This window comes from Phalaenopsis equestris, unplaced genomic scaffold (genome assembly GCF_001263595.1).
Source record: "Phalaenopsis equestris unplaced genomic scaffold, ASM126359v1 Scaffold000094, whole genome shotgun sequence".
Taxonomy (NCBI): domain Eukaryota; kingdom Viridiplantae; phylum Streptophyta; class Magnoliopsida; order Asparagales; family Orchidaceae; genus Phalaenopsis; species Phalaenopsis equestris.
This window is the reverse complement of record NW_018164536.1, coordinates 2,326,279-2,339,122: the sequence shown is the minus strand read 5'-3', so window position 1 is coordinate 2,339,122 and position 12,844 is coordinate 2,326,279. Positions and strand designations below refer to the sequence as shown.

The following is a 12,844-nucleotide window of genomic DNA, read 5'->3' as shown; positions in this document are numbered from 1 at the left end:
AATTTATTTGTATAGTATTATAATCTAAATTAATGAATTTAATTCCAATGGTTATGATTTCATCTCCTATCTTTTGTGATATGCAACTTAACTGTTCTACAAGGCAATGCCAACATATAAACAAAATAGTCAAACTAGATGACAAATTATATCATAAAATAAGAAAACAAACCATCTGAGTATCCTTTCAATGTAAGAAGTGAAAGAGTAGCATAATCTTGTATGAGTTAGTCTTTGTTATAAATTATATTGTAACTATCTATGTTTGCCAAACTATTTATCAGTTCTCCTTTTGTAAGTCTAGCTGTTATTGAATTTTCATGGGCAAGCGTAGCTAATAGGTCTTGTTCTTGAAACTCATGCTTTTTTTTAATAAGTAGAGGAGTTTTAGAGTCGCTCGAAAGGCTCTATCTTGAAACCGATCTCTAAGCACTGATCAACAGAGTATGAGAGAACCAATGCAAGAGGTGTAATAAGTTGGGAGCAATGCAAACACCTACGAAACTCAAGCATAATGTGTTTTCCTATGGCCATTTTCTAAGTAAATAGGTAGGTAAATGACTTTAACCTCTTAATTTAGGAGCAATGCTAACTCTTATAAGGTGGTGGGGGAGATCATGCAACAAATGTAGAAGAAGGTATTGCTACAAGGCAATTTAGATTGTGCAACCAGTGGTGTCAAAATGAGAAAGAAGATGACAAGAATGATGGCTATGAACATTGTTGTGGTGATATTTCTAGTAATGGATGATGTCATGTTGTTTGATAAATATGTTAAGGGATTTGATGTCTTAACATAACTGTTTTGATACATGGGCATCATGGCAAGATTTCCTGTTTGACGAGGGAGGCATTGGGATGACTTCACAAGTAGTTTTGGGAATTTACATGGATGCCACACAATTATAATGTATTTACATATCTAACCCAAATTTAACTCTCTTTTATATTCATACAACTGGACCTTAGTTGCACACTATATGTACGTGTAAATCTTCTATTTTTTTGGGGCTAATATAGTAAATTATATAAGGTTTTAAAGGCTTCTCTGATCAATTGATTGCCTAGCGTTTGTTTTAGATCAATTATATTATTATTATTTTTTTTTTAAAAAATTAATATATATTTTATAATTTTGAACACTTTCTCTTTAATTAAGAGGGAAATTTATATGCATTGTATATTTACATATCCAATATGTAAACTTTTATATTTACATTTGTCACCGGTGATAAATCTGGCATGAAAATATGGTCGACGGGCAGAACCACTAGCCACCCCTGGCTCGCAAATTATCAAGTATGGGTTGGACTCATGCGTCAAACCACTCGAATACCACCCCGATATAGCATAAGTCGCCCGGGGGTTTCGAACCCAGAATAGAGGGAACTTGCAACTGACGAACCAGATGCCTACCAACAGATCTGGGAACACGACACATATATACATATAGAGAGAGAAAGAGAGAAGAAAAAACAAAAGATAATTTATATACGTACAACACAAATCATTTATATTTACATATCTAACATCTATAATTAAATATTTACATTTATAGTATTTTAGTGTTATAAATTTATGCATGAAAAAAAGCAATCTTATACTTCTTAAACATAATTATTATTTTTTTGACATTATAGACTTGAGTGATAAGTAAATAAATATAAAATATAAAAAAAATTAATTGTTAGATATATAAATATAGGGAAATTTACAAAACCACACATTTATGCATTTACACATGTAATACTTATGTTTAATATTTACATTTATAACCCTTTGGTGACAAAAACCTATGCATGATGTGCATTCCACTTATAAAATGTTTGTGATAGAGATATTTTTTATGAGATTTTAGATGCTATGTATAAATATGAAAAAATTTAGGTGTTGCATATATAAATATATAAGAACAGTGATGAACGTTTGTTAATGCTAGTAAATAGGGGCATTTACATACATACCACAAAATTCTTATGTATTTACATATCTCGCACCTAAAACTTCATAATTACACACAACACTCGCATCTTTAATATCACATAAAAAATAGCACTACTATCACAGAAGAAAATGATATTTTTCCAAGAAGTAAAGTTTAGGGGTCATATAATGCAAATAAATAGAATTGGGTGGTATGTATGTAAATGCCCCACTATATAATAGAAGTTTTGCAATATAGTTCATTTAAAACCATATACTAACCATTGAAAACTAATCTTCAACTCAATAAAGCTTGAAATAAGAGCTAGTTACAGGCCTATTTTCTGCTTCACACCTGGAGCTGGGATGCATAATATAACAACTAAGAAAAGTCTGCTACATTTCCAAATTTTGAATCTCATTTCAGCAGAAAAAAAGGATCAGTTTGGGAGTGTGATATAACTTATGAACAATAAGAACAATAACAAAAATTGAACAAATTTGACTAACCTGTGTTAAGAGAAGTTCTTAAAAATCGAATGTGACGAGACGGCTTCGGTTCTCTTCCTTGATGAGCTCAAGAAATTGATGACTGGCATCGGGTCGATCCCTATGAAATGCCTTGTACAATGTCTGCAGCTCCTCCGAACTCGCTTTCTTCAATATGGATTTGAGATCGGCATTCTCCGTGTCGGTAGAAACTGCTTGTTGATTTATATTGTTTGACGGATTTGGAATTTGAGGACGAGATTTCCAGTACTCCGAGGAGATGTGGTTCTTATCCATGGATTCGATTGCCTGCGGATGAAGAAAATGAGGAGGATGAAGCTTTGGTTGAAGAAGATGATTGGTTTGAGCTCGTGAAGATGGAATTAGGGGAGTATTATTGCATTGTTAATCCATGTTAATAAATAAGCTCACAAAATTGGATGCAAAAAGTGTGGATTGATCTTGATTTTGTTAGCCTGTTTCGATCTCACATGGTCAAGCAACTAAGTAGGGATTTGGATAATAATAGATTTTCACATGAAAAACTCAAATGACCAAAAAAAATTTAGAGATTCACATATATACCACAAAATTCTTATGTATTTACATATCTAGTACTAAATATTTTATATTTACACTTACAATAACACCTTGGTGTAATAAACCTATGCATGAAAGGTTTTTTTTGTTAAAAAGTACTAAATAGTAGTATTTTTTATGTGATGTTAAAGATTTGAGTGATATGCAAGTAAATATGAAGTTAGATATGTGCATACACAAAGAATGATATAGTATGTATGTAAATACCCCGAAAATATTTACACGTTTGCCCACATATCTAGTACTAAATATTTTATATTTACACTTATAATAACACCTTGGTGTAATAAACCTATGCATGACAGGTTTTTTGGTTAAAATGTACTAAAAAGTAGTATTTTTTATGTGACGTTAAAGATTTCAGTGCTATGCAAGTAAATATGAAGTTAGATATGTACATACATAAATAATGATATGGTATGTATGTAAATACCCCCGAAAATATTTACAAGTTTGCCTAGTCGAATAGTCGCCACTAGAATGCAAAATATTACAAGGTAATACCTCATGAATTCAAACCAAAAGAAAAAGTCGCGTGACAAGCAACTAGAAGTTCACCCACTTGTGCGGCCATTGGGCCACTCTTCTCATTTGTTCTACCCTTTCGTGTAATTCCAAAGCTAAAAAAAAGTTAAAAAAAAGTTCCTTTTTTTTCTTTTGATTTTATTTAGATATCCAAATAAAAAAAAAAAAAATTCTCTGATAATTTTATTTTAATCTCCTAAGTTGAAGGGGATAAAATCTCTAAAGATACCCCCTTCCACACATGAAGAAGAGGAATTGATCCTTTGGGTTCAAAAATCATACAAATGAATCCTATACGTTGGCATGACCTAATAGAAACATACGCCAAACTTAATTCGAATTGGCAATGCAATGCGTAGGAGAGAAGAAAAAGAATGCAAGAAAAGTTCTATAGAAAAAAAAAAATCCCCTTTTTATCTCCATGAAGCCAATCAAGATTAAGGCTCCTACTACAAACTAATGAGGTTGATGTAGCTGTATAATCAAATAGGGACGTAGCCATCAAAATAAGACATTATGAATAAGGTCCATACTGAATAAAAGTCATTTGGATATTTTAAACATACAATCTAGTAGGGATGCATCCCAAATGTGGTTCTAAAAGGATTTATGATTGTGCAAAGAAAGCGCAAATGAGAAAGAAACTGACAACGAAAATGATAAAGATTTGTCTGGATGATTATCCATACTTTTGTGGAGAAACCTCATCAAGTACATTATGAATAAAATATGAGATTCTGAAACTTGTTTGCCATCTTTCATACATTTTCTTTGATGAGTACTTAATACCTTTGTCCATATATTCTCGATTCACAATTTTTTTATAAGAAAAGCCTTGTCATTGGTTTACCAAAAATTTTGATCTAAGTTATAATCTAATGCCAAAAAAATATAATTTAAAGGGAATGTAGAATTCAAATGCTCCACTCATGCGGTTTTGTGCACTAAAATATAATTTTTTTTTACAATATCGCAACTCAACATAAAATCTCGTGTTTTGAATTTTTCTTAAATTTAACAAATAATTACCTTTGCTTGATTCCTTAGCTTTAAAATTTTATTGGTATCATTCAACAAATGTTATAACGATATAAAAATATTTCACAAAAAAAAAAAAAGAATTTTTTTTATGAAAAATGTCAATATTTTACCGACTGTCTGGATTTTCTACACCGTATAGTCATTTTAGAAAATACTGCGAAACAACCAAATATATGAATTTAATGGTTAAAATTTTATTGCGACTAGAGGATTCAACGTACTTTTTAATATAGTTCTTGGGTTCTTTTGGTCACCAACTCTTTTCAAAGTGTTAGTTAGCAATCACCACCCTGATATTTTTCTAAATTTCATTTTGCACGAAGGGTGTGAATGAATCATAATTCGGGTTAAAAGTTAGTTGATCCCAACCACACCCTTGATAATCAAAATGGACGCCCCATAGGGATTAAGGATTGAGGAAGTTTTTGTTCAATCTGTAAAACTTATCTGTGAGAAAATAGCTTGCATGCCTTTTAAAAAACTATGGGATTTCTATTTGATTATGGGTGCTATACGTATTGATGTTGCCTAAGTGGATGAAAATGGCAATGGTGTTTCAAAAAGTGGCGCAAGTGATAATGTCAAAGATGAAGAAAAGGACAACGATTGCATCAGCTAAAGACCGGACAACAAAGCAACATGATATAATGTAGGAAACGACAAAAAAGCAACTAAGAAGTAGACATTAAAGCTGTAATAGTTGGGCAAATATTGAGATTGGCTAGATTTCAAAGTTACATGAAGTTTAGATTTCTTATATTTTATAAAGTTACAGAAAGTTTCTAAAATTTCTAAGAACTTTTAGTTGTATTGCAGAATGCATCTACTTGACATAATATTTTTCTTTGTGCTAGAATACTTGGTTTGCCCATCAAACTTACTAGTCCATTGAGCCACACGAGTATGCCTTACTAGTGGGGCAAATGTTAGAATCATGGAGTGATCAAATATGCCTTCGAAAACTGTTTAACAAATTTCATTCTGAAATCCGAATTCATTGAATTTAAGTTCATCTTTATTGAGAAAAGTAAGATTTTCCAAGAGTTTGTTTTATAGATTGGCAATTTCATTAAATTATAAAGAGAGGAAGCTTTTTAGGACCATCACATTATATTCTTTGTAGAACTTCGGTTGTTTCAAAAGTTGACCCAATGTGGAAGAGCATGAATGGTTGTGCTCAACATATCGAAAGGCATCAATTGTAGAGTTCTTTCAAGGATCAATAAATGTCAGAAGAGAATAGGTTTTTGCTTTTGAGCCCATGGATGAAATGCCACTAATGAATAAGAGTGGTAAGTTCACTTCAAATTTGTTCAACACTTCTGTGGCTATGACTAACAAAATTTCTTTGAGAATATCATTAAAACCTTGTCAGAGGCATGCAAATTCACCAAAGGTTTTGACCATTTTCTAAGACTGATTATATTCTAACTCAATAACAATATTATTTTATAGAAGAGGTTAAATTGAATCCACCAAGTATTTTGACCACCCGTTGGAATAATTGATCAATACTTTGCTTGATAACCATAACTCATTAGGGAAGTGGTCAAATCAAATCCGCCAAGGATCAATTGAACCTTTTAAGATGTAGTGCAAATGAGTGCAACTCTATTTAACATTATGAAGATCATATCTTCCTCGAAGTTATCTTGCTTTGTTGACGTCAAGCCCATGACCTTGGCTAGTGTCAATGAGTCCAACAAAAGGATCATAAAGGTTACATATAAATGTAGAGATGGGGTCTTTATAAACCATTACAAGATACTGAATAATCTTTTTGATTATTTCCCTTAAATGTTTTCATAGTCAAATTGTGTTGGTTGTATGTTTTGATAGCCATAACACACCCATAATTTACAAATAAAGCATGACATAGCCAACTAATGCAGACACACTCTCGGGACTAAAAATTGAATAGAACCCTAACCCAACAAAGTAAAAAGGAAGTTACCTAATTGAGATTAGGAGAATCCATTTTGGTTTTTTTGACATTCCTTAGTGCAAAGGGAGGTTATCTTGAATTGCCCTCAACCATTAATGAGAGTTGGCAATTTTTTTGTTAGTGTAGATTTAGGGTAAGTTTGGGACAACTTTCTATTTGCTATGCATTTCAAACCACCACCACAGTTCTATTTAGGAAATTGCTTTCTATAAATTTTTGTAGTAGAAAGCTTCTTTCTTCAACTTGACATTTTAAAGTGCGGTAGCTGTAAGAAAGCTGTTGTCTAATATTTTGGAAAAAATATATATTTATAACTCTTGTCATAGCTTTCTAAGAAGTTGTTTTCTCCACAATATTTTTATAGCCGCTTTTATAAAAAGCTACAGTTGATTTTCAAAATAAAACAAAAAGATATTATTGATATGAAACAGGGGTACTAATAACCCTTTCATAAATCCTAGAATAGGAAATGCAATAAAAATAAATAATAGGAAATGAAAGATATAACACATGAATCTCTAATTAATCTATTTATATTAATTACTTGGAGATAAAAGAAACAACATAAAGTATAAATAGGAAAGAGAATAACTCCAATCTAAGGAACTAAATTTAATTCTCATAACTTTTAACAGAAATAAATTATTTCCTAATATAACTTCTAACACTCCCCTTCAAGTTGAAACATGACAGAAAACCGTGTTTAACTTGGATTTGAAAACATCAAACAATGAACGAAGAAGATTCTTTGTGAGGCAGAACTTGAAGTCTTCATCTCGTACTTAGTAATCAACCCCAAAAGTATTTAGTTAACTAACTGCAATTTCTGTAGTGTCTGTAGGTAGGCGGAAGACTTTATAGATAATGTTGCAAGGAAGTTTGCAAGAAAGTATACAACCAACAGGAAAAGCTGCAGGGTATGCCCTGTTGAAAAAACTTCTGAGGTAGGCCTTGCTGCAGGAAAAGAATCTGGAGGGCCTACTGCAAGAAGAATCCAGGTGGAAGCTTGCTGCAAAAAAAAACTACAGACGAATTGATACTACCGAAAAAAAAACGTTGCAAGAAAAACTTGGGAGAAGGGTTTCCTGCAGTAGGCCTTGCTGCAGGAAAAGAATCTGGAGGGCCTATTGCAAGAAGAATCCAGGTGGAGGCTTGCTGCAAAAAAAAACTACAGAGGAATTGATACCGAAAAAAAAACTTTGCAAGAAAAACTTGGGAGAAGGGTTTCCTGCATAAAAAATTTCGGAGGAAGGTCTGATACAGGAAAAAGTTCTGGAAGAGGGCCTGATGCAGGAGAAGGCTCCGGAGGAGGGCCCGATATAGATGAAGGCTCCGAAGGAGGGCTTGTTGTAGGAAGAATTCTGATGGAGGATTTGCTGCAGAAAAATTCTGAAGGAGGGCCTAATACAAGAAAAGGCTACGGAAGAGGGACTGGTATGGAAGGGCTCCGGAGAAGGGTCTGCTGTAGAAAAAAGCTCTGGAAGAGGCCTGCTACAAGAAAATCTCTGAAGAAGAGCCAAAACTCTAGATAAGATAAAGTGCTATCATCATCTGATGATTGCTTAGCCTCCTTGATCGAACACCATATTTGTCCAAGAAAAAGTCAGTTTCTTTCATAGCCCAAAAGAAGATGACAGTCATCAAAGCCATATAACCACCACACACAATTCCAGTTGCACAAATTTCTTTATGCTTACAGTAGTTGTCGGATACAGGAGAAAGTTTCACTCGATCTTTCGAGAAGGGATTCAGGAAAAAAACGTGTCTGGCTTGGTACATTTGATACGATTGAGAAGGTGGCTAGGACATTGCTTAGGTCCAGTGACATCTACTCTTCCATACGTCATTGGAATTTTGGGTCCGCCAGCTTCCTCAATAGCTGTAGCACTAGCTAGTTCAAATAAATCAGCATATGTTACACTAGAGTACTTATCCTTGATAGGCTGAAGAAGCTTCAAAGCATTACAAGGCCAGCATTTGCTCCAAGTTTCAGCTCTAAATCGAATCTCAAGTTTCCATCAGCTCCACCCTTTCAATGTTTTTGTCATATGTCCCGGCATCATGCCATCCCAAGCGAACCAGTATCAATGGCAAAACTTCGTCTTAAGAAACTCTCGAATATCTTCCATCGCGCTCCTAAGCTATGATGAATCTGAAGCCACAGATCTCGCCACCGCCGCCGTGGAACAAGCAGACAAGCTAAGAGAGCGCCTGACCGCCCTGCAAGAAGGGGAGACAAGCAAGGTCGAGCGGCGAAGGATGGATGGAAACGATGACATATCGAAAGGAGGGCGAGACGAGAGGGGACAAAAGGAGCGTGCCTAACCGAATCATAGTCCGCTTGGACGTCGAGCCGAAAAAGTATCCGCCGATGTAGGACACTGAAGTGGTGGAGGAGAACTGTTCGACCATGCCTGGGTTGAGCATGTGCCCTAACAAGTCGACAACTGAAGAGGGAATCTTGGAAGCTGTTTGCAGAATGTCCTTGTTGCAATCTTTTTGCAAGTCAACGGCTAGGGCCTGCAGACACAGGAAGATTTCAGTGTTTAGGGCCTGCAGGGAGACGGTTTCGGAGGCTATTTCCTGTAAAGAAATTCCGGCAGCGAGGGACCTGCATGGAGAGAGATCCGGTTGCAGAAAAAAGTTGCAGGAGGGAATTCCGATAGCATGAAAGGCTACAAGAGGAAATTTCGACGGCGGGGTTTGCAGGGACAAAAAGCTTTCAACTGAAAAATTGAAAAGAGTAGGCAGAGGAAGGGCCTGCAAAACACGACAAAGATTGTCAGCTGCAGGGAATAGGAAGTCTCCAGCGGCAGGTGATTCTAGGGGTTTGTATTAAGGCTCAGATATCATGTTGAATTTTAGAATAAAGCAGAATGATATTATTGATATGAAATAGAGGTATAAATAACCCTTACATGAATCCTAAAATAGGAAAGACAATAAAAAATTAACAGAAAAAGAAAGATATAACGCCTATATCTCCAATTAATAAATTCATATTAATTAAATGGAGACAAAAAAAAATAGCATAAAGCATAAAATAAGAAAGAAAATACCTCTAATCCAAAAAATTAAATTTAATCCTCATAACTTCAAAAAAGAAAAAAATATTTCCTAACATAACTTCTAACAGCTACAACCACCCCAAGCAGATCCTAATTAATTGTCTAATAAGTATCTAAAGTTCTCCTCTTTGAGTAAACATAACTTTAAAGCCATCTTGATACGTTGATGTTTAAATGAGACAACAATGGTAGAGTGAGGCTTGATGAAGTCTTATTGAGTGTGCATGTGATATGATGAAAAAGTGCTGATGGTGCTTTTGCATTTCCTAGAATGGATATTACAAGAGTTGGCTGTGGCACAAGTCATGTTAAACGATTGCAATTCAGGCCTTGCGGGAGACTCCTGCAATGCATGCCCTGTAGAAAATGCTTGTTTCATCAGCTTTATAGGAAATAAATATGATGCAGGTCTCAGAGGAGATGGATACAACATAAATCTCATAGGAGATGTGTTGAAAGTCTTGTTGGGAGATGACCACGATGCTGGTATTTGGGGATCGATTGCGATGGAGGCATTCAAAGAACAATTGTGATGCAAATATCGCGGAATAAGGCTATGATTTAAGTCTAATGGGAGATGAGTCAACTTTAACAAAATATAGTTGCAATGTAGTCTTGAAGAAAACAGTTACAATGCATATCTCTTGAGAAATGATAGTAGTATAGATCTTGAAGAATACATTTACAATGCAAATCTTGATGGAGATAGATGTGGTGTAGATTTTGAAGAAGGCAGTGGCACTGTCTTGTAGCATACAACTATTGCGCAGGCTTTGCAATATAGAAGGCTACAACACATCCTATTGAAAATCACTGAAATGTAAGTCTTATGAGAAAAAACTCTAGCGTAGGTCCTACAGGAATTGATTACGACATAGGTTTTGCAGGCACTAAGTATGATGCAAGCTTGTAGAGCATGACTATGGCACAAGTGCAGGATGCAACATAGGCCTCGTGGATAAGGGTTACTCATAAGAATACCCAAAGAAACCGGACATCCTGAAAAACCGGACATCGTGAAAAACAAGTGCAGGATGCAACATAGGTCTCGTGGATAAGGGTTACTCATAAGAATACCCAAGTGCAGGATGCAACATAGGTCTCGGGGCAATTTAATCTTTTTCTAGAACATTTCTCATAGCTGTCAATGAAGGGTACACATCAAATCCTCTCATGCTCAAAATATTATTAGATAATACCGCTTCAAGGCTTACTCAATTGTCCCATCCAGATAAGGGTAGACTCAGGCAACCAATTATGATGACCAACCATTAGCCAATGTCGATGTTTACGATAAAAAATCTATACAATGACAATAGATTAAAGTTTTTAATGATCAAATTAATAAGAATAATTCTAACAAGTCTCATCTCTCAAAAATCTCCCACTATTTTAACATGCAAGTTACTCTCCATGAGAGAAGGATTGTGGTGGAGTTCACAACAAACTTGACAAACCCAAATCTTTTAGAAAGAGCTTCGCAACAATAAGTGTGTTGGAGAAACTAGAGAAACAACAGTGTGCTTCTCTCGAATCAATGGTCCTAAGGAGCTGCCACCCATCCCTCCTACCATGATCATTAATATCGGAATATAAAGGGAATACTAGATTGTTGATGAGATTTAAAATTTAAAATTTCAATCCAACTTAAACCATATTAGAAAAATGCATGAACCTATAACATAAACCAAAGTCCCAAACCTTGGAAATCAAATGCAACAGTGAAGTTAGAAACAAAAAATATGCTTTAAAAAGATGGCTATATGTTCACCAAAATGAATATGTTTACCAACAATTTCCTTGCAATCCTCAAAAGAAAAATTGAAATAGTCTGTCCAGACTAAACTGAGATGTCAACATAAACGGATTCATATTTCAAGATAAACAATAATATAAGATATAGAAATCATTAGCAAATACCTGTAAGATTGTTCAAGATAAACAATAATATAAGATATAGAAATCATTAACAAATACCTGTAAGATTGTTGGAGAAGTTAAGCCAAACATCTCAAGGCCATCAACTGATCCCGGAGGCTGAAGAGATGGAAGGTTAACTCTCCCAAGGTTGTGCAGCCTTCTAATTTCATTGTTCACCCTCTCTCTAATCATATTCCAACACTTAGTAGCGCTTAAATGGAAGAATATTTCACTTGGGCTTTCCTCCAACTTAATCTGATCCACCGAAACTATGTCAGTCAGATGTTCTAGCGCATATTTAATCATTTATCTTAAGAACACAATGAATATATATATAGATAGGATCACTTGGTCTTGAAACAAATCAGATTAAGAGAGACAGTTGGAGACCTAATAACCAGAAAAAGATAAAAGTCCTTCAGTAAATTTCTCTCCCAAGAGAAACACAATCAGTTAGTTCCGGCTTTGTCATTCAGAAGCTCAAACTACGGTGGAAACTAGAAACAAAAACAGTACAAGTTATGGGGAAAAAAAGATTTACATGCGTAACACTCAATTATTATGTATTTACATATCTAACACCTAAGCTTCAATTTTTACATACATGCCATCTTGCCTATGCATGAAAAGGTGTCTTTCACTTTTTAAAGCTAAATTGTGATATTTTTGATGTGATGTGAAAGATTTGGGTGCTATAAATGTAAGAAGGTTTAGGTGTTGGATATGTAAATATATAAGGATTGGGTGTATGTAAATGCCCCCCAAAAATATCATTGAGCTATTAGGCAAGCACATATTCTATCCAAAGACATTCAGGGTAAGGATAGCTTGCAGAGGATTCCATGAAGATGGACGAAAGAAAAAACATAAATAATATTTTACAAAATGAACCATGGAAGTAAAAGATAAAAAAAGAGCATTACCATAAACAGAGGCCCGTAGGGTTCAGCTTCCAAAATTTCTGAAACATAATAGCACATCTGTGTAGGATCGAGTACGTTCCAGTATCGAACTCGACTCCTAAATCCTGAATCGTAATGAAGGCAAACAACATATTCTAAATAACTCTCATGAATACAGAATATCATCGTAGTAAAATAGAAGGGCATAGTAGAGAAAAAAGGGGCATTTACATACATACCACACAAATTCTCATGCATTCACATATCAACACCTAAACATTCATAATTACATGCATATCACTCTGATTTTGAACATGACATCAAAAATATCACTACCACTATCTATTTAAATACACACCAAGGTGTTATACAGGTAAATATCAAACTTTGGGTGTTAGATATGCAAATACATAAGAATTGTGTGGTATGTA

General features: G+C 34.6%; 1 protein-coding gene across 3 annotated transcripts in view; it reads right to left on the bottom strand.

Annotated features, from left to right (window-relative positions):
* Positions 1 to 2,155: 2,155 nt before the first annotated feature.
* Positions 2,156 to 12,844, bottom strand: part of LOC110020210 (lysine-specific demethylase JMJ703-like) — a 23,885-nt gene continuing 13,196 nt past the window's right edge. For all 3 annotated transcript variants that reach the window (XM_020718232.1, XM_020718233.1, XM_020718234.1), the window contains 3 exons: positions 12,435 to 12,538; positions 11,569 to 11,766; positions 2,156 to 2,721 (listed from right to left, as the gene is read on the bottom strand). In XM_020718232.1, the coding sequence (XP_020573891.1) occupies positions 2,452 to 2,721; positions 11,569 to 11,766; positions 12,435 to 12,538 (572 nt within the window). In that variant the 3' untranslated portion in view covers positions 2,156 to 2,451. The remainder of the gene's footprint in view (positions 2,722 to 11,568; positions 11,767 to 12,434; positions 12,539 to 12,844) is intronic.